This window comes from Schistocerca serialis, chromosome 5, assembly GCF_023864345.2.
Source record: "Schistocerca serialis cubense isolate TAMUIC-IGC-003099 chromosome 5, iqSchSeri2.2, whole genome shotgun sequence".
Lineage (NCBI taxonomy): Eukaryota > Metazoa > Arthropoda > Insecta > Orthoptera > Acrididae > Schistocerca > Schistocerca serialis.
Genome location: NC_064642.1, coordinates 767,631,241 through 767,654,534, shown reverse-complemented (window position 1 = coordinate 767,654,534; position 23,294 = coordinate 767,631,241). Strand labels below are relative to the sequence as shown.

Genomic DNA, 23,294 nt, shown 5'->3' with positions numbered 1-23,294 from the left:
AATTGTACTGTATAATATGTGTGTAGTTGTCTATTGCTGTAATGGCTGAATGAAAATAAAATAATAATAATAATAATAATTATTATTATTATTATTAACTGTTGTATATGTCAACTGTTCTTTTAAACTTGAGCCATAGTTCCTCTACATATTCCTGCCCCGTGCTGAAAGTTTTAAGATCCTCGTTGAAATATGACTTTGCTGAATACATAATCTTTCTGCTTCTTTTAATTGTCCTTTGTACTTTGGTAATCATTGTTGCCACAACTGTGTCAGGGTCACTAATATGAGTTTCAACATGGACATCCTCAAAGAGGTCAAGTCTATTTGTTACTATTAGGCCTAACATATTCCCATCATGAGTGGGGTTCCTAGCTATCTCTTCTAGGTAGTTTACAGAAAGGGCATTTAAAAATGTTTCACAGAATGTCTTATCATGCCCACCACTAACAAAACTGTAATTTTCCCAATTAATTGGTGGATGATTAAAATCTCCACTGATGGTTGGAGAGTTTACATACAAGTGAACCAAGGTTTTGTCTAAAATTTTTACTTATGTCAGGAGATGAGTCTAGTGGGCAATAAGGGAGTCAATTATCATTTTATGCCCACCCTTGATAATGAGTCTTGCCCAAAGAGTCTCACATGCAGCTTCATTTTCTATCTCAGTGGATTTGAGTTTCTTGTTTGGTGCGACAAGTACACCACCTCCATTTACCATTTGCCTACCCTTTTGGTATACACTCAAATTTTCCCCAAAAATGTTACTGCTATCAATTTCAGGTTTCAACCAGCTTTCTGTACCTAGTATTATATGAGCTTCACTGCTTTTCAAGAGTGCTTAGAACTCTGGCACTTTGTTGCAAATATTTTGGCAGTTAACTATTAGGATTTTAATATGCTCACCTTTGGGAGACATTTCTTTCCATCTTACACTGATACTTCTTGGTTGCCAAAAGCTATCATTACCTGGATTGGATAGAGAGATGCCTAATCTAGAAAACCCTTGTGTGCACCCCACACACAGTCAGCTATCTAAGTAGCAGGCTCTGACATGTAGTTGGGGGGGGGGGGGGGGGGGGGGACCTGCAGTTCTAAATCCTGTGGCCTGTCCTATGGCACAGGCCCAGGAAGTCACAGCCTACTGATAGAAAAGTCATGTACTTACTGTTTTTAAAAATTAGACATCCCATCAGGTAACAAAAGTTCTGACAAATTATAATTTTTCTGAAGTGCAGCACTGATCTTTTTCATTGTAATTTTTGCATTATGTTTATTTTGTTGCAGTCAGTACAGTACAACACTGTCGAATTTGTGTTTATTGCTGATATGTGTGCATTTGTAATTAGATTGTAACAGCCAAATGCCTCACCCCATAAAATATTTGATTTGGAATAAAATATGTGTTTACAGTGCTGGTGTTGGATAACTGGATTATGTCTGTGCATGCATAAGGAATTTAACTCACAGAGAATTTAGGACAAAAACACATGAATGAAACACAGGAATAGATCTTGGAAACCTTATTTTCATAGACTGTGTAGAAGTGATGAAAGTAGCTACCAAAAAACTCCATTGTGGCATTCAGAAAATAATATTTTAGTAGTCCACCAGATGACATCATGCTGTGCTACATTCTGCTGAAATGGTGCTACACCAGAAATCACCCCTCTCTCACCTTTTTCTGTTTGTAGGCTCTTTGTATCAGCCAATGAAGAGTTTTAACAGAAATCTTCAATAAAAATTATTACACTTGCTATTGTTTATGACTAAAGCACTGTATGTGGCCATGGTATAATTAAGAGCCAGCACTGATATGGATGAGTGAGATCCTGTTCTTTTAGTAATATCATGGAGATACATGGGTCATCTATGGTTGCTACTAGTTCAATGAGGAACAGCATAATGTCTCATCTGAGGATGGTGGCTAGATAGAGCACTGAAATACACTGAAGTGTCAAAGAAACTGGTTTAGACATGTGTATTCAAATACAGAGATTTGTAAATAGGCAGAATACGATGCTGTGGTTGGCAGCACCTTTATAAGACAAAAAGTGTCTGGCACAGTTGTTAGATTAGTTACTGCTGTTACAATGGCATATTATCAAGATTAAAGTGAGTTTCAATATGGTGTTATTGTCGTCACATGAGTGATGGGACACAGCATCTCTGAGGTAGCTAAGAGTAGGGATTTTCCCATATAATCATTTCACGAATGTACCGTGAATATCAAGAATCCGGTAAAACATCAAATCTCTGACATCGCTGCGGCTGGAAAAAGATCCTGCAAGAATGGGACCAATGGCAACTGAAGACAGTCGTTCAATGTGACAGAAGTGCAACCCTTCTGCAAACTGCTGCAGATTTCAATGTTGGGCCTTCAACAAGTGTCAGCATTTGAAACACTCAACAAAACATCATCAATATGGGCTTTCAGAGTTGGAGGCCCACTCATGTACCCTTTATGACTGCACAACACGAAGCTTTACACCTCACCTGGGCCCATCAACATCAACATTGGACTGTTGATGACTGGAAACATGTTGCCTGGCCAGACAAGTCTCATTTCAAATGTACCGAGTGGATGGATGTGTATGGGTATGGAGACAACCTCATGAATCCATGGACCCTGCATATCAGCAGGGAACTGCCCCATCTGGGGGAGGCTCTGTACTGGTGTAGGGCATTTGCAGTTGGAGTGATATGGGACCCCTGATACATCTAGAAATAACTCTGACAGGTGACATGTACATAAGCATCCTGTCTGATCACCTGCATCCATTCATGTCCATTGTGCATTCTGACAGACTTGAGCAATTCCAGCATAACAATGTGACACCCCAAAGGCACAGAATTGCTACAAAGTGGCTCCAGGAACACTCTTCTGAGTTTAAACACTTCTGCTGGCCACCAAACTCCCTAGACATGAACATTATTGCGCGAATCTGGGATGCCTTCCAACATGCTGTTCAGAAGAGATCTCCATCCTTTCATGCTCTTTTGGATTTATAGACAGCCCTGCAGGATTCATAGTGTCAGTTCCATTCAGCACTACTTCAGACATTAGTTGAGTCCATGCCGCATCGTGTTGTGGCACTTCTGTTTGTTCATGGGGGCCTACACAATATTAGGTAAGTGTACCAGTTTCTTTGGCTCTTCAGTGTATAATTTTCAGTTGAATGCACGATCCAGCTACCACATCCAATGACAATACTACAACAAGTAAATAATTCATAAAAAGCAGCTCTGCTGTTGTTTCTGTTACATTTAAATGTAAAAAAATCTAGAATTTAATCTAAATACCTCTCAGATATTTTTAAAAACTGAAAGCAGTACTTTCCTCCCTTTATGCAATAATTCCTACTTAAAATTTTATGTTAAGTGAGATATGTTGTTCACTACAGTGTCCTTACATCAGGTATCAAGGAATCCATTTTCTCTTCATCTGTTAGTCTAAATGTGGCATATGGGTTGACTTTTGCAGTTATCTCTGGCATCACAGAAGAGTGTCCGGACTTCTGGTCCAGTGGGATGTCACTACTCAAGTAATCTCCTTTGTTTTCAGGTGTGGCAGTTGTATCGTGAACATTCATGCCTGAAACATTCAGGAGAAAAAACATGTAAGCATTTGAACAATTCACCACATAGAGAGATGCTGAGTCACACACAGTGGAAAAGACAGGTTTCAGATAAGGTTCTTCTGAAATAGAAAACAAACACACACACACACACACACACACACACAACCACTGTCTCCAAGCACTAAAGCCCGACTGTGACTGTGTCTGATATGAGCACCAATCTGCTGGATGGGTAGTAGAGGAAAGGAGGAGGCATGGGGCAGGGAGGGGGACGGCTAACAGGATATGGGTGGAGAAAGATACTGTGCTGCCTGTGTGAGTGTGAGAGATATGGTGGAGACAGGATATGTCTACTGGGTGGAGCATTCTGTGGCTGTGCTGGGGAGTGGATGGGGGCAGGGAAGAGGGGAGAGGAGAGAAGCAGAGAAGGGAAAAAGACTAGTACTACTGTTGTGGGATAGAAGGTGCGATCAGTATTGGAGTGTGAACAGGGAAGGTGGTAGGTTGATGGAGGACAAGGACCAGTGTAGGTTGAGGGCAGTGGGTTACAGGAATGACAGATTTGTTGTAGGAAGACTTCTCACCTGTGCAATTCAGAGAAGCTGGTGTTGTTAGGAAGAATCCAGATGATGGTGCAGGCTGTGAGACAGTAATTAAAGTGAAATCCATTGTGTTGGGCAGTATGTTCAACAACTAGGTGGTCGATTTGTTTTTTGGCCACCATTTGTTGGTGGCTATTCATACTGTGTTAGGCAGGCAGTGGAAAAGGAGAGGTACAGAGAAGGGGTAAAGATAAGAGGGTACATTGGTAGAGAGTGCTGCAGAATGAAGGTGAGGGTGTAGGGGTGGTGGAAACTGTGGGGAGGAGGGTGTAGGAATGTTAGTTAATTGTAGGTTGATGCCAGGATAATTTTGGGAGCAGAAAATGTGTAAGGATAAAAGCTCAGCAAAGCTGGTGGTGAGGGGGAGGATCCAGATGGTCTGGGTTATGAAGTGGCCATTGAAATCAAGCTTGTTATGTTCAGCTGCATGTTGTACTACAGGGTGATCCACTTTGCTCTTGGCCACAGTTTGGCAGTGGCCATTCATTCTGGTGAACTGCTGGTTGGTAGTCATACCAATATAAAAAGCTGTGTAATGATTGCAGCAGAGCTAGTATATGACATGGCTGCTTTCACAAGTGTCCCAGGTGAGTGGATTGGACAGGCCTTGTACCTGGGTTTTCCACAGGGATTGGGCTGGGATTGGGAGTGGCATAGGGATGGACTAGGTTGATGTGAAGTTACAGTGGGCAATGGAACACCACTCCTAAAATTGAATTTCCCTCCCATCATGAACTGGTCTACTAGGTACATATGTATCCACTGCATTTGTTTAAACTTGACCCACAATTCACCTATGCTCGTGCCAAGAGGGAAAAGTTCTGAGTCTCTTCTAAATGACATAATTACCTCTTTGTCTAGCTTACTGAACATGTAAATCATCTTTCTTGTTTTAGGTGCCCTTTGTGCTTTAGTAATCATTGTTATTACATCTGCTTCATGGTCACTGACACCTATTTCAAAATTGGCATTCTGAAAGAGGTGTCAAGTCCATTTGTTGCAATTTGATCTAATATATTTCCATCAAAAGTAATGTTCCAAATAATTTGTTCCAACTAGCTTACAGAGGAAGCATTTAATATTATTTTTCAGGAGTTCATGTCACAGCCATCACCTGCAAAACACTATAGGGTGTCCAGCAAAGGAGTCCCTGATTTCAAAATTTAATGCCTTGAAAACTAATATCAATAGACGAGTGCAACAAACAGTATGTTTATTGTTAAAGGTGTAAGTATTTGATACAGAAGTTATATAGAAATTTTGAAATAATTTGAAAAGCTACTAACATATGGCACTGTAATCAAAATATGTAGTGCCTATAAACAGTGCACTGTGGCTCAGACCAATCAGTTCCACTGCTGAAATATAAAAGGAGGTTAGTGTACCAAAGGAAGAGGTTGAAATAATGAACTACATTGAACAACTTTTTCTTCCCTGGCACTGGAATACCACAGGTTATAACACAGTCCTACAGAAACAAGGCGTATGTTCCAAACACGATTTAATGTTCCAAACGGAACTGATGCAATAATCATTTGCAAGCTCTTCACCAAATTCCAACAGATAGGCAATGTGGCTGATCATCTACAAGAGAATGTTGGCCACAGGAAAACAGTAGCTACTCCCGGAGGTGTCACCACAGTTTCTGGAATTATTCAGCAAAATCTAAGGAAATCCATCAATTATTGCATAATTACTGGAGCAGGGGTGGATTTGCAACGGCAAATTTCATTGTTCATTTGCACTATCTGTGTACTGCAAGAGGCGCACATTTCAAAAAGATTGTGATGTGATTGCAAAGACTGCTTGCAGAGGATAAGTTTAAATATACATGTTGATATAGTACAAACTGCAGAGCATACAGTGTCATCTGTTAGCAACTTTTCAGACTATCTGAGACTTCTGTGTAACTTCTGTATAAAATTCTTATATCTTTTGTACAATGCATACCTTCTGTTGCAGTAATCTATTGATCTTAGGTTCCAAGATACTGAATTTGGAGATCAGGAACCCCTTCGCTGGATGCCCTGTAATTACCCCGATAGACTGTGGAAGATTTACATCTCCTCCAATAATGATAGTACAACTGGGGAACACTCATTCCAGTGAACTGAAGGTTTTCTCTTAAAGTTTTTTGTTACACCTGTGGCTGAGTTTGGTTGTTGATGGATAAACAGATCCAATTACAACTTAACACGCACCCATGATTCTAAGTCTAACCTAAACAGTCACGCTTGCAATTTCAATTGCCGTCTTGGTGGTTTCAGTTTTTTAACTACTTTCAGTCGCTGTCGAAGCAGGTGGCACACTAGGTTCATTGGTGGAATACTAGGAAAATGCAATAAATCTGCAATGGAAAGTGCTTACAAAACACTTGTGTGACCCATTCTAGGATTTTATTCAAGTTAATAGGACTGGTACCAAATAGGAGTAACAAGTGGTATTGAACATATACAAAAAAGGACAGCACAAATGGTCACAGGTTCGTGTGACCCATGGGAAAACACCATGGTAATGATTAATAATCAGAACTGACAGATGCTAGAAGATGGACACTATTATCCTGTAAAACCTTACTTACAAAGTTTCATGACCCAATATTATGTAAGGCATCTTGGAATATATACCAGCCTGCTATACATATGGATCACAAAGAAAATGTTATACTAATTACTGCATGCCCTAAGATATCTAAGCAGTCATTCTCATATATGGTACAATGAAAAGTATCCTCTGACACGCACTTCACAATGGCTTTACAGAGTATGGATTAGATATAGATTATGAACATATACTATGTTGAAATGTTGGAACGGTCTGGTGTGACCATTTGACTTTATGCCGAGCACCATAACAGCTCTCTTTATGATAAGAAAAGCTATAAACACTAACCTTCTGCTGCCTGAAATGTACTATTAATCTGCAATCTGGGTTTATACATTTTTGTTGACATGCTGTTTTCTTGCTCTACTTTTCTGGAAGTTTATATTTATAATGGGATTATTAGGACAAGATATGTTTATTTTTTCTGAGTCTGAAGAACAGCATGACATATTGTTTTAAGCTAATTATTATAGTTGCTTGTATCATGTCTACCATGATTCTGCTTATTTCACAACCCCCCCCCCCCCCCCCCCCCAAAAAAAAGAAAAAAATCATTTTCTCATTTCAAAATGTGAGGGCAGAAATTGAAGTTTCAAAGGGCATGAAAAGTAACATAACATTCCAAAATATTTTCTTTTACAGTTATATTATTGTGTAAAATTTTAGTAGATGTGAGCTTTTTGTATAGATTTATGTGACATGTAAACAGAAACTATATTTCACACACAGTGAGAACAGCAGAAAGATTTTCTTGGTTTACAATGCATGCAAAAAAAAAAAAAAAAAAAAAAACTTACCTTCACACTTGACACCTGTGTTATTCTGTTTCCTTCGTCTAAAATACAGCAACATTCCTATTCCACAAATAATCCCAGTTAATGCAACAACAGTGATGGGAATTATGGCGCCAAGTTCTTTATAGAAATTCTTACTCCTATAACCTCTATGTCTAATGAGCTCTGGTTGAACAATTTCTGCAACAGAGAGATGTACCTGCATATTAAATATACTTAAGAAATTAAAGAAGAAACTATCAAAAAGAGCACCCTTTCAAAAATAAATGCAGTGCAATGAGTACACTAAAGAACAGCTGATTTGTAAGATTGTATTTAGCCTATTAAATTTCCTTCACAGCTGATACTTTTTTAAAACAAGATTCCATTAATTCATTCTTTCATTCACAAATCATCTACCATAATTCCTATAATGAAGGAGAGTCTTCTCGGATTTGAAACAGGTCATGACATACATTAACAGACAGATGCAGCCACTGTAGGTTACTTGTGTAATGAATAATAACAGTGAGTTATGACTAATGTTAATCTGAATACTCTTAATTATGTGAATTGCTTCTAGGTTACTTTATTTTATAAATGAGCGAAACAGCTACCCTGGGAAAAGCCACTGCAGCTCCTCTTAAGGCACTCAGCTGCAGTTTTCACCTAACAATTCTAACAAAGTATTTATGTCCACTTGCAAATAACACTGTCTGCTGTCTACATACTAAAAAAGTCAAGATGTGTTCCATACAAACATTATAGATATGCTGAAGTTACATCACTGAGTCCAAATATGCTGATAAATTATAGTAATAATGGATAATGAATTTTTTTTTAACATTTGGGAGTTTTCAATGGTCTGCTTAATCTCTATTGGTTATAGACTTTGGCACCAGAGTTAAAGTTCCATTCTGAATCATACATAGGGATATGTAGCCTAAATGGAAATCAGTTTGACTTATAATACTGTGGTTTCAAATTACACAGTTCATACTAAATTCACTCTTGTTATTAAAACAAGGGCCAATAAGGAGTAAATGTGTTGGTACATAAGTGTAAGAATCCCTAGGTCTCTGAAACGGCTTCTACAAAATGTTTGGTATGCCAACTGATCTTTACTTCTGTTATATATATTTAACTCTTATTTGTTTGGAACTGCATAATGAGCTCAGTGTTCATTGGTCATGGGATGGGTTGTTTCATTTCATGTGCTGTGTGTGATGCCTGAACATTGCTGCTGGATGTGGCATACGGCACAAGTGTAGACACAATATCCAAAAAGTCTATTTAAAAACAAAGATGCTGTAACTTACCAAACGAGAAAGTGTGTGTTGTTGATAGGCACAATAAAAAACACACAAACACACACACACAAATTTCAAGCTTTCGGAACTCAAGGTTGCTTCATCAGGAAAGAGGGAAGGAGAGGGAAATACAAAAGGATGTGGGTTTTAAGGGAGAGGGTAAGGAGTAAATCCAATCTCGGGAGCAGAAAGACTTACCTTAGGGGGAAAAAGGACAGGTATACACTCTCACACACACACACACACACACACACACACACGCATATCCATCTGCACATACACAGACACAGGCAGACATATGTAAATCCAAAGAGCTCTTTTGTCTTTCCCTCTCCTTCCCTCTTTCCTGATGAAGCAACCTTGGGTTGCGAAAGCTTGAAATTTGTGTGTGTGTTTTTTTATTGTGCCTATCAACAACCAATGCTTTCTCGTTTGGTAAGTTACAGCATCTTTGTTTTTATATATATTTTTCCCATGTGGAATGTTTCTCTCTATTATATTCATATCTGAAAAGTCTGTTATACATAGTTGTGTAATGAATATGGCAGGCTGTCTCCTGTTAACTGCTTTGAATAAACAATGGTAATTGGTACGAAACACAAAAGTTGTAGCATATGGAAGGTCACACAAGAATTTGGGTTTCCAACATCAACAGTATCTACGGTGGATCTTCAATATTGCAGAGACAATGTTTCCCACACATAAACTGCAGCACAGGAAGATGACAATTGCCTGACAAATGCTTATCACAGCATTATTACTCTGAGAGATGTGGAACCTAATATAAATGATGAAGCTAATAGAGTAGTCACTAACATCAGCATGTGGCTTTCAGAATTCTTATGCAGAAACCAAATCTCCACCATAGGAATGATGTCCACTATCTCAGTGTTATATTTTGGGGCAACTCTGTGCACTCAGCAAGAATATTCTTAACTTTAAAAAAAGTACTGATCTCTGGTGTCACTTCGCGAACTTTGCGCACTGTTCAGATGTCTTGGTATTCAGACTTTACCAAACCTGTACATAAATTCCCCAGCATGATATTTGTTGTTGAAAATATTGAATCATTTAGAAGAAACTACAAATTTCATCCAGTGGATACTAGCTGGAATCAATAGGCTTCTAGCCAGAACTGAAAAAACTGAGTGATAAACCCCCATGTATTAAAATCTAAGTTGGAAGGTTTCCTTGTGACTCAGTCCTATTCTGGACAGCAGTTTCTCACAGTACGTGAGAACTTTTCTCTGTAATGTGTTATTTATTCATATTCTCTCTAACAATTTTTTCTTGTTTCAAAATTATTTTATTTGTAAATTTTCTAATCAGCACTCAGCAAATATCATGCTGACTTGTTCTGCAGCAAAGTAGCTTTGGTTCACACAATCCCATGGAATGCAATAAATAAATAAACAAAATAAAAAAATGCATCTTAGGCAATCTACAATTGGTATTCTTCTGTGAGTCAGATAACCACAGATTTGGATGTGGGACATCTGGAACACAATTCTATTAGGATTGCAAGAAGACAAATGCACCACACAAGCTTCAGCAGCAGAGGAGCGACTCACTATTAACGTAACATCCAGATCTTTCCCATAGCTTTTGGCCACTCAGTGTGCGAGTGCCTTTTATCAGTATACTTATGTCTTCAACTGTTGTGACTCGCCGATTATTCAAAGTGCCGCCGCGCAATTATGCACGTCCTCTACGTGCGGCGCTGTCTGCCAGCCATGCAGCAGCTGCGCCACCTAAGCGGCCAGCCGAGCAGCGGCCGCTAGACTGAGACTCAGTGTTTAATCGAATGCCGACTTGTTCACAGGTCCACTTACTCAGTGACTTATATGTGTTGTTGTGTTGTCCGAAATATATGTGTTAAATTTGAAGATTTAGCAATTGGCGCTGAGGATGGGATTTTTTCTTTTCATCATTGACTCACAGGGTTCCATGGCTACTGTCGAGCAGCTCTTGCAAAATCTCCTTGAACAGCAAACGCTTCTAACAGCGGCGATTCGCAATTTCGTCGCGGCGTCAAATGCGGGGCGTTTCTCGTCGTTGGCTGTACCTCCTTTTCCACCTTATGACGAGACGGCGGAAGACTGGTCTGATTATGAAAAACGTCTTTGACAGCACTTCTTGGCATTTCATGTCACGGACGAACAACCATGTAAGTCTCTGTTCCTTTCCTGGATTTCACCTCAAATGTATCGGTTGTTGTCACAACTGGCTCCTTTGAAGGATCCTGCGTCTTTGTCCTTTGCTGAAATGTGCTCCCTTCTGTCTGTCTATTTTCAAAAGCAAATGCATGTGGTAGCCTCTCGTGTTGCCTTTTATCGTTGTCAAAAACAACCCAATCAGTCCTATCGCGCTTGGGCTGCTGAACTTCACGGCCTCAGTCGAAAGTGTCAATTTGTTACTGACGTTCACAAAGAATCCTATGCCGATTCCATGGTACGGGATGCTATTATCCGGTCGGCGCCCGACAAAGAAGTTCGGCAACGTGCCCTTCAGTTGGCGAATCCGACTCTAGATGAAGTTCTCTCCATTGCGCAGTCTTTTGAAATTTCTCGCGCCGCTGGGGCGCAAATAGAAGCGTGGGGTGACGTTGGGGAAATACAACCTCTGTGCGCTGTTGACGACGCGTGCGGCGCATCCCCGCCGGCCGACGTGGCCGCAGTACGCTCCCACGCGCAGCCTCGGCCTAGCCGTAAACAACCCACTAAGAAACTGCAGCAAAATCCCCGACAACTTCCTTCATGTCCACAGTGTTTTACGAAACATTCATGCGAGGATTGTCCCCAACGTTGGGCTGTGTGTCACAACTGCAAAAAGAAAGGTCATGTGTCTTCCGTTTGTAAATCCGACCGCATACACGATGTTCATGAACATGACGTTGATTCTGATTCTGTGTTGTCTGTCAATTGCACTTCTTCCCTTTCAGGGAAGTTATTCCTCACTGTCAAAATCCTTGGTCGAGATGTTTGCATGCAAGTGGATACCGGTTCTGCTGCCACTATAATTAATTCTCAGACGTATCTTCAGCTGGGTTCTCCACTCCTGTCCCCTGTCACTCGGCAATGATGGACGTACAATAAACAGAAGATTTCTCTCTTGGGACAGTTTAATGCTGAGGTATCTTACAAATCCGTTGTTCGCACTGTTCCCATATTTGTGGTCGACCAGAGCAACGCAGAAAATCTTTTTGGTTTCGATGCCTTTCGCGTTTTTGGGTTTTCCATAGATGACTCTGTCAATATTGTCTCTGACGCTATTCCTTATGCTCAACTGGATTCCTTGTCGACGACATTTTCGTCCCTTTTTTCTCCTGGGTTAGGCCGTGCAAACGACTTTGAAGCTCATATCACGCTCAAATCTACTGCTCGGCCTAAGTTTTTCGGGCTCGGCCCATTCCTGTGGCCCTTCGTGATCAGGTAAAATGGGAGTTAGATCGTCTCACTGCTTCAGGGGTCTTGCTTCCTGTCACTTCCAGTGAGTGGTCCTCTCCTGTCGTTGTAGTTGCTAAGCCCAATGGTGATATTCGTCTCTGTGGTGATTTCAAAGCTACTGTAAATGCTCAATGCCTCATCGACACTTACCCTATGCCCCGTCCCGAAGAACTGTTCACTAAACTCGCTGGAGGACAGTATTTTTCTAAAATTGACCTGTCGGAAGCTTATCATCAACTTCCTCTCGATGCTGCTTCCCGGCAGTTTCTGGTCCTTAACACGCCTTTCGGCCTCTATCAATACCAACGCTTGCCATTCGGGGTTGCTAGCGCCCCTGCTCTTTTTCAGTGATTCTTGGAACAATTATTGCTCCCTGTCCCGGGGTGTATCAATTACATGGACGACATAGTTGTCACTGGCTCCACCACTGAAGAACATCTTCAAAATCTCCGTACACTTTTTAATGTCTTACAGACTGGCGGTCTTAAGTGTAATTTTCAGAAATCACAATTTTTTCAGGCATCTATCACGTACTTGGGGTTTCAACTCTCTCAGGATGGTATTCGTCCACTTCAACACACTGTTGCTGCGATCGATGCCCTTCCTTGCCCTACATCTGTTAAGGAACTGCAGGCCTTCTTGGGGAAAATAGCATACTATCACAAGTTTTTACCATCTGCGGCGTCGGTGGCTCAGCCGTTGCATCGCCTGTTGCATAAAAACGTGCCTTTTCACTGGTCCGCGTCATGTGACGCAGCTTTCCAGAAATTAAAGACTATGCTGAAACAGGCCCCATGCCTGGCTACTTATCGACCTGGCCAATATCTTGTTCTTGCCACAGACGCCTCTCAATACGGGGTCGGTGCAGTCCTTGTGCACCGTTTTTCTGACGGTTCGGAACAACCCATCGCTTATGCCTCCAAAACGCTCACGGATGCGCAACAAAAGTATTCTCAAATTGAGAAAGAAGCTTTGGCCATCATTTATGCTCTTCGTAAGTTTGGTGTTTTTCTCTATGACTCAAAATTTCATCTTGTTACGGATCACAAACCACTTGTTTCCTTGTTTCATCCATCAACGTCACTTCCCGACAAGGCTGCACACCGCCTCCAGCGTTGGGCTCTTTACTTGTCCCGTTTCAATTATGAGATTCATTTCCGGCCAATGGCTCAACATGCGAATGCTGATGCTTTGTCTTGACTTCCCATGGGTCTGGATCAGGCATTCGATAGGGACAAACTTTTGTGTTTCCACCTGGATGTTGCCGAGCAGCGGGTTGTGGACGGGTTCCCCATCACTGAGGACAGGCTGGCGGCTGCTACGGGTTCTGACCCTACCCTCTCCCGGGTTTTACGCTGTATTCAGAAGGGTTGGCCCGATCGCCCATCCGCTAAGACTTCTGATCCGTTGCGGAACTACTACACTTTGCGCTACCGCCTCACGGCTAGGGATGGTGTTATCCTCCTCTCCACTGACAATGCTTCACTGCGTGTTGTGGTACCTGCGTCTTTGCATGCTTCAGTCTTGCGCCTCCTTCACCAGGGGCACTGGGGTGTGTCTCGCACAAAATCTCTGGCATGCCGTCATGTGTACTGGCCTGGCATCGACTCTGAAATCGCACACATGGTCACTGCCTGCGGCCCTTGTGCGTCACAGGCCGCTGCCCCGAAGTCATCTTTGTCACCGTGGCCTTCGTCTGAGAAGCCCTGGGAGCATATTCATGCTGACTTTGCGGGACCCTTTTTAGGTACTTATTGGCTCCTTGTAATTGACGCCTACTCTAACTTTCCTTTCATTGTCCGTTGCACGTCACCTACCATCACGGCAACCACCAGTGCTCTCGCCCGCAGTTTTTCTTTGGAAGGCCTCCCCTCTACTCTTGTTACTGATAATGGTCCGCAATTTGCCTCTTCTGACTTTGCGGATTTTTGTGCTCGTCATGGGGTTACGCATGTCACGGCCCCGCCGTTCCATCCACAATCCACCGGTGAGGCTGAACGACTGGTCCGCACATTTAAGGCTCAGATGCGGAAACTTCTTCTGCTGCTGATGATGCGCTTCTCCAGTTCCTGGCATCTTACCGTGTCACCCTCATGGGCGATGACAGCCTGGCTGAGCTCTTACATGGCCGACAGCCCCGCACGCTACTTCATCTTCTGCAGCCTCCCACCTCACGGCCGCGGGTGCCTTCACTTGGCCGGTTCACCGCCAACGACCTCGTCTGGGTACGGGGATATGGCAGGCGGCCAAAATGGAGCCTGGGCCGCATCTTACGACACCGTGGCAGATGCCTGTATGAAATCCAGATGGACACGGGTGTTGCAGTGCGTCATTCGAACCAGCTTCGGCCTCGGGTGCCAGCAACGCCTGTTCCGAATGCCGCCACACCATCTTTGGCTCTACCTGATGCTCGGGATCTTGGCATCTCTCAATACTCACAACGCAGCCCTCTCACCGTCATCGCGATGCCAGCACCAGAACGGACGCCACCAGGAGACATGCCCATGCAGGAACCGGAGGACCATCCTCTGTCAGAGTACATCTACTCGCCTCCTCCTCCAACGGACGCCGACACATCGCCCATGTCTCCTGTCATATCAACTGGACTTGCCGCAACGGGCAGATTGGTGCATGTGGCCCCAACAGATTCGACCCCTACATCTCCTGTCATCTCGACCCGTTATCATCGGGGACACTTCCGTCCGTACGGGAAGCCTCCTCCTCAAGACTTTACGGCGAGTCAAACAACGCCTATGGACGTTAGCCATCTCCAGGACACCTCCATCAAGACCAGTGCAACCATTTCAAAGGGGGGAAAAATGTTGTGACACGCCGATTATTCAAAGTGCCGCCGCGCAATTACGCACGTCCTCTACGTGCGGTGCTGTCTGCCAGCCATGCAGCAGCTGCGCCACCTAAGCGGCCAGCCGAGCAGCGGCCGCTAGACTGAGACTCAGTGTTTAATCGAATGCCGACTTGTTCACAGGTCCACTTACTCAGTGACTTATGTGTGTTGTTGTGTTGTCCGAAAAATATGTGTTAAATTTGAAGATTTAACACAACAAACATCATAGTTTTTGAAGAGTCCTTTTGGGATGTCTGAAAGGTTTTCACAGTTTACAAGTGTTCTGAACAACAAATTTTATAATATATAGGAGATCATGATTTGCAGTAATTGTGAATAAGTGACATATCATGTCGTACTATTTTTCCCTTTCAATAGGAGTATATATCGACTATATTTATCATAAAATAATGCTACTGTCAAACTTTCTTCATAACCATAGCGTGAAAACACTTAGGAGAAATGGTAGAACTTGTGCCAAGTTATCTGTTCTCATAAAAAGTATCTCATGTTTGGCTGCAATATACTGATAATACCTGTGGCGTGTCAGATTCATAAATTAAAAGAGAATCAGCAATCTCGGAATAAAGTTATTTGCTTACTATTCTGTAACATACTGCACCAGGCATAAATTTTTACTGTTCTGTAAAATATTGCACCAGGCATAATGTAGCCCCACTGTATTTGCTGTTCTCAGGCAGGGAATGAGTTGGTTACTCCATGTTCCATCATTAGCTGTCTGCCTGAATGTAAGTGGCATTTCACTGTTGAGCTTAGGTGACCTGTACAGAGTACACATGGACCAAGGAATGCTCAGGATTGGATTAAATCTGATCCAGTTTTCGTTCCATAGACCAAAAAAAGAGATGGTTCCATAGTTGTGGAACATGTCAGAAAGTATAACATAGAAAACATAAAACATTTGAATATAATACTCACTACACTGGTCATTTGTCAGGAGATTGTCAAAATAGGTGAATACACCACAGTGAACTGCAACTGCTAATATTTACAGAATTAATACACTGTCAGAATGAAACATATTTATGCACTTTCAATAAATTTATCATACACCAAATACCTAATCTTGACTTATGCCCAAGTGCTGACAAAATTGAAATCTAACAGACATTTTTACTTAAGCTGGTCTAACAGTCCCTGTTAAGATATAGAGTAGAAGGAGTTGCCTATCAAAAAGTTATTCAAGCTGTGTTTAAAATGTGCTTTATCTGAAACCAAGTTTTTAATGGTTGCTGGCAATTTAGCGAAAATGTGTGTTCCTGAATATGGGACCCCTTTTTGGACCAAGATAATGATTTTAAGTTTGTATGTGGATTGTTTTTATTCCTAGTACTGATAATATGCATTGGGCTATTGGTTGAAAATAGATATATATTACAATAAATTTCATTAAGAAATAAATATACTTGCAAGCAGTGATTACAACACAAATTTCCTTGAACAGGTTTCTAATGATGTTCTTGAATTTGCACCACAAATTACCCTTATTACACAGTTTTGCATGTTAGAAACTTTTGCTTAGCTTGACAAGTTACCACAGAATCTGATCCATCTCCTGCATCTGACATCATTCTCGCAGCAAATACAGACTTGTTTAGGCACTCAGCAATTCTGTAGTATGCCCTTCCCAACTGAATTTATCTTTAAGTTGTAATACCAAAAATTTAACACAGTCAACCTCTTCAATTTGCATATCTTAATATGTTATGCACATGCTGGAAGGAAATTTTTTACAGGTACTGAAATGCATATAGTGGGTCTTTTTAAAGTAACACTGATCCCTGTATCACACAAATGTGAGGTGCTGTCTCTCTCTGAAACTCAAACTGAGCCAGTGGGACTAACTTCATTTGTTTTGGGGAAACCTGTTTTGTCCCACATCAAGAGGAGGCAAACATAAACGGTTAGGGGCTATTTATCAGCAGCAGTTCAAATGTACAGTGAATGATGGTACTCCTTAGGGAGTTGGCAGCAAGGGGTAGGAAAGGACACCAGTCGCAATCAGTTTGTATGCCTGGGGGCCTCATTCAGTATGTTGGAGAGGTTATTCTGGCAGCAACTGAAGGAACAGGGTGTAAGTAACTGCAGACTGTAGCACACATTGAGACAAACAATGCCTGCCATCTAAATTCTGAAGTCATACCTGGATCATTCCAGTAGCTATCAGAGAGGATTGTGGATACTAGACCTGCTTACTTAGTTTCAATAAAGCTCACAGTCTGCAGCATTGTCCACAGAACAGATCATGACCCACTGGTTCTTTGTCGAGTGAAGGCTTGAATGAGAGACTCTGAGGGTTCTGCGACAAGCTAAGCTGTGATTTCCTAGCCTTGCTCCACAGGGTTTAGAGTTGTAGGGTGCACACAAGGATTTTTCACATTATGCAACTCTTCACCCAATCCAGATAATGATAGCTATAGAAAACCCAGAAATATCACTGTAAGATTGAAAGAAATGCCTCCCAGAGGTGCGAGTATTAAAATCCTAATGATAAACTGCCGAAATTTTCACAACAAAGTGCCAGAGTTCGAAACACTGTGAAGCTCATGTAATATTAGGCACAGAAAGCTGGTTAAAATATTAAGTTGACACTAGTGAGATCATTGGGGAAAATTTAAGCATATAGCAAATGGTCAGGGAAAGGTAACTGGAGGTGGCATATTTGCCGCATTAGACAAGAAACTCAAACCTACCGAGATAGAAACTGATATTGGATGTGAGATTGTCTGGGCAAGATTCAGAGGGGGGGAGGGCAAAAAATTATGATGTGTTTCTTGTATTGATCACCATATTGTCTTCCTGATTTAACTTAAGACTTTAGGGAAGACCTCGGTTCACTTGTAGTTATGTTCCCTACAAACATAAGCTACATACTGTAATCATTGGTGGAGGCTTTAATCATCAAAAAGTTATTTGGGGTGATTATAGTTTTGTTAGTAGTGAGCATGATGAGGCATCCTGTGAAATGATACGAAATGCCTTCTCAGAAAACTACCTAGAAGTAATAGTTCAGAATCCAACTCACAAAGGAAATATATTAGATCAAATGGCAACAAAAGACCTGACCTCTTTGTGGAAGTCCACATCGAAACTGGTATCAGTTATAGCAACAATGAATACCAAAACACAAAAGGCACCTAAAACAAGCAGAATGATTTATATGTTCAGCAAACTACACAGAGAAACAAGTGTCATACCTTAATGAGGAACTTAAAAATTTTACCTAAGGCAGGATAAAAGAATAGTTGACCACACACTGAATAGAAATGAAATATATCCAGTAGGACAGTTCATAATGGGAGAGATACTCCATAGTTCTATAGTATACATTCACTGCAAAGAAACTTCTAAAGAAACAGATACTACTACATAATAGGTGTACAACAAAGCATAGGGCAAGAGATAGAGAGATACTGAATGAAAGGCATTTGGCAGTCAAGCAAGCAACATGTGAAGCCTTCAGTGAGTACCGTAGCAGAATACCGTCAAGTGCTCTCTCACAAAACCCGAAGAAATTCTGGTCATATGTAAAGGTTGTAACTGACACCAAAGTTACCGTCCAATTCATGGTGAAGAGCCTTGTTGTGACTCAGAGCCATTTTTGACAACAGTTTAACACATGATGGGTCCCATGCAAGAAGACCATCCACAGGTTGTACGATAAATTTTTACAGGAAGGAACAGTATTGGAAGCGAATTGATCTCAGCCTAAACCTGTTTGTTTGCTGCAGAATATTGAAGTGGTATGAGTTGCTGTACAGAGAAGGCCTGGGAAATTGTGTAGAAAGGCAGCAGTGCAACTGGAAATATCCAGACACTCCGTTCAATGCATTCTTAAAAGTGACCTCCATATGTACCCATACAAGAACACCTGTGCACAGAAGCTCACTGAAGAACACATGCAGCAGAGACTACTGTTTGCTCAGTGGGCGGAGGATAGGGAAGAAACTCTCAAAAATGTTTGGTTTTCATACGAGGCGCATTTTCATTTAGCCAGTGTGGTTAAAAAACAAAACGTATGCTTTTGGGCCACTGAAAACCCACAAGTGCTTCATGAATGACAACATTATGCTCCAAGGATTACAGCATGGGCAGCAATTTCCAGTCACGCACATATTGGACCCTTCTTCTTTGAAGAAACTATGAACAGCGAACATTATTTGAGCATGCTTCGCAATAGCTTCATTCCACAGCTTCTTGCTACTGCCTTGCCCTTCAACACGCAGTGGTTCATGCAAGATGGAGCAAGGCCACATACTGAAAACTACTGTGTTGGAGTTTTTACACGAGCATTTCGACATGCGGATCATTTCACTCAGGTTTCCAGGTCGCTTCAATGACAGACAAAATTGGCCCCCAATAGTCCAGACCTCAATCCATGTGACTTTTTTCTTTGGGGTACCTAAAGAAAAAATTTTCCTGAAATGTCCAAGTGATTTAATGGAGCTCAGAAGACTTATTCTTCAAGCTTGCAGTGCAATTTCGGAAGACATGTGCCATAGGGTAATCACTAACTTCAGTGTTCGTTTGAAGGAAGTTAGGAAATGAAATGGTGGACATATTGAGCATGTGCTGAATTAGAACAAATCTCCATGGATGGCTCTTCTTTGTAGTATATGTTCCTTTCAGATTGCATTGACAATAAAGTTTATATTCAAAAACAAAATGGTACATTTCGTGCGCCAGCCTGTGTTATTGTCAGTGGCATTGATAAACAGCTGAAATTGTTAAAATTGAACAAAGCCACAGGATATGACTGATGGAATCTCTATCAGATTCTGTTCAACTATAATTAATAGTAGATCCCTTGAACAAAAGACTGTGCTCAGTAGTTGTCAGAAAGCACCAGTCCCACCTGCCTACAAGAAGGGTAGCAGAAGTAACCCACAAAACTACCATACAATGTCCTTGACATCAATTTGTTGTAAAAATCATAGAACATATTCTGAGCTCAAACATAATGAGGTATCTTGAACAGAATGACCTCCTTCATGCCAACCAACATGGATTTTGAAAACATCAATTATGTAAAACTCAACTCATACTTTTTTCACATGACATACTGAAAGGTTTGAATCAAGGCAGTCAGGTATATGCAGTATTCCTTGATTCTCTAAAAGCATTTAACTCAGTACCACACCTACATTTATTTTCAAAAGTATGGCCATATGGCGCAGCAAGTGAAATTTGTGATTGAACTGAGGATTTCTTGGTAGGGAGGACACAACATGCTGTCTAGGATAAAGAGTCACTGACAGATGTAGAAATAACTTTGGATGTACCCCAGAGAAGTGTGTTGGTTCCCTTACTGTCCATGTTGTATATTAATGATCTTGAGGACAATATTAATGGTAACCCCAGATGTTTTGCAGATGATGCAGTTATATACAATGAAGAACAATGTGAATGAAGCTGTACAAACATTCAGTCAGACCCTGATAAGGTTTCAAAGTGATGCAATGGTTGGTAGCTTTGTTTAAAAGTTCAAAAGCGTAAAATTGTGCACTTCACTAAATTGAAAGAAAAACTAGTATCCTATTAATATAATATTTGTGAGTCCTAAAACCTATAAACTCATACAAATACTTAGGTGTAACACTTAGTAGGGACATAAAGTGGAACAATTATACAACCTCAGTCATGAGTAGAGCAGGTAGCAGACTTCGGTTTATTGGTAGAATACTGGGGTAGTGCAATCAGTCTATAATAGAGATTGCTTAAAAATCACTCATGGGACCCATCCTAGAAGTTGCTCAAGTGCATGGGATCTGTACCAAAAAGAACTAAATGGGATATTGAACATATACAGTGAAGGGCAGCACCAATGGTCACTCAGATTGAGGATATATGTAAACTATTCTGAGAAAATCTACTGACAAAATTTGAAGAACTGAAGACTCTAGGGATATACTACAAACCACTCACACAGGGATTATGAGGATAAGATTAGATTAATTAGTGAACAAACAATCATTTTTCCTGGGCTCCATACATGAATGGAACAAGAAAAAGCCCAAATAACTGGTATGGTTGGATGTACCCTCTACCATGCACTTCACAGTGGTTCACAGAGTATATATGTAGATGTAGATGTACTTCAGTGTTCCAGATAAATCACTTATGTAGGTCAAAAATAGGAGTAGACCAAGGAGTGAACCTTGTACAAACTATATTTACACTGCTTGACAATTGCTAAGGAACAGCTGTCAATTATTAAAAACAACTGACAATTTCTACAAAACACCCATTCAGTGATAGTAAAAGGAAATGTAAATGGTAGGTTGTGTTAACTGCAGCACAGCTTGTGCACAAACACACTGTAGGCATTTGGGAGTTCATCCAGTATGGTCTTTGACTTTCTGTTTGGTATTGTAACATGTCTGCAAGACATAATCTGTGTGCTTATGATTGTGGATGATCAGTTGGATGGCTCAAAGCCAGCCAAAGTGCCGCTACTGTGGTCACAGTAATGAGGTCCAAAAGTGTCATGTCACGTTTAAAAAGACGACTGAAGGTGAAAATGCTATGTGAAAGTAAAGCATACCAGTGGTTGTAGATGGATGGCCGCACCACAAGAGGATTGATACATAGCCCTTGTGTCAAAAAGGAACAGACGTTTCACTCCTAGGCAGATCGCTGCAGACCTCGCAACTGCTACTGATGCACATGTCTCTGCCAGAAACATTTCGAAACAATTAAATCAGACTGGCTTGTATGCTCAGAAGCCTGTTGAATGCATCCCACTTCAACCACGCCATCATTGAGAAAAAGTTTGTTGGTTTAGGGAGTATGTTAACTAGCGTCAGCAACAGTGGTCCAGAGTGATAGTCTCCAACAAATCATGCTTCACTGTGGAAAATGAATCTAGCCACCAGTTAGTGTGGAGAGAGAGGTAAAAACATTACACACCACAGAATATTTCATGAATATCAAATCAGTATGGCCTAGCTATTGTGGTGTGAGCAGGACTTATGCGCAATACCTGAACACTGCTGCATATCTTTGCATGAGGTACTGTTACATCACAGTGGTATTTCAAGGAGACTATCTGGATGCGCAATACCTCAGCACTGCTGCATATCTTTGGATGAGGTACTGTTACATCACAGTGGTATTTCAAGGAGACTATCTGGATCATATCGGTTTGTTTAGGGGTGCAGTGTGTCCCAATTTTCTGTTTAGAGATGATGTGGTGTGCCCACCCACACAGGACAGCTGAGGTGTCTGATACACTGGAAATGAAGATATTGAACATACAGAATGGCCTGCATAGTCTTCGGACCTAAAGCCTGTACAGCATGCCTGGGATGCTCTTGGCACATGTGTTTCTCAACAAATACCTCCTTCCTGAACTGTGCAAGAACTGAAAACTGACCAGAGACAGGAGCAGGAGAGTATCCCACTGGGAATCCCCAATGGTTTGGTAACCAGCAACGGTTTGGTTGTTAGCATGAATAACAGATGCAAAATGTGCATTAGTGCCCAAGGAGGGCACATTCCTTACTGAGAGTCCAACCTTTACATTGAGAATCTGACCTGTTTCAAACAGGTTATTGTGTTTTCTCACGTGTTGAAATCCATTATGAGTTTTTTGTTATAACTATACCACTACACCTCTATTACATATGTACTATGTTTCATTTCATCTGTCATTGCCTGTGATTACTCCTGACCAAAAATGTCTCTGTTCTTTAGCTATTATCAAGCAGTCTAATCCAAGATGAATCTTCCAACCTGCAGCATAGTGTGCATTGTTTTGACACTTGCTAGCAGATTCAAATTGTGTCCAAGACCCAGAGCATTGTCATTCATGGTCAATGTTGTTAGTCACAGAGCTATCCAGGCACATATGATGACCTGCCCTCACAGCTTCATTATAGCCACTATTTCTTTCATACTTCCTAAACATTACCAAAGCTCTCCTGCATATCTTTCTGGACTGGTACTCCTGAAAGGAAGTTGTTCCAACAACTGTTTATTAATGATGTGCCCTTATAATAACTGAGCTAACATTTGTAATTTTATGACATCAGTGATGAATACTAATTTATTATAAGCAGGTGCAACAACCTATATAGCATGAAGTACCATTCAGAATCTTCTTTGAAATAC

General features: G+C 41.2%; 1 protein-coding gene across 1 annotated transcript in view; it reads right to left on the bottom strand.

The window, feature by feature from the left end:
• The window catches only part of LOC126482218 (Down syndrome cell adhesion molecule-like protein Dscam2), a 172,481-nt gene that overhangs the window by 6,807 nt on the left and 142,380 nt on the right, over positions 1–23,294 (bottom strand). The window contains exons 15-16 of the mRNA XM_050106197.1: positions 7,585–7,761; positions 3,414–3,595 (exon numbers count right to left, since the gene is read on the bottom strand). Coding sequence (XP_049962154.1) covers positions 3,414–3,595; positions 7,585–7,761 — 359 coding nt within the window. The remainder of the gene's footprint in view (positions 1–3,413; positions 3,596–7,584; positions 7,762–23,294) is intronic.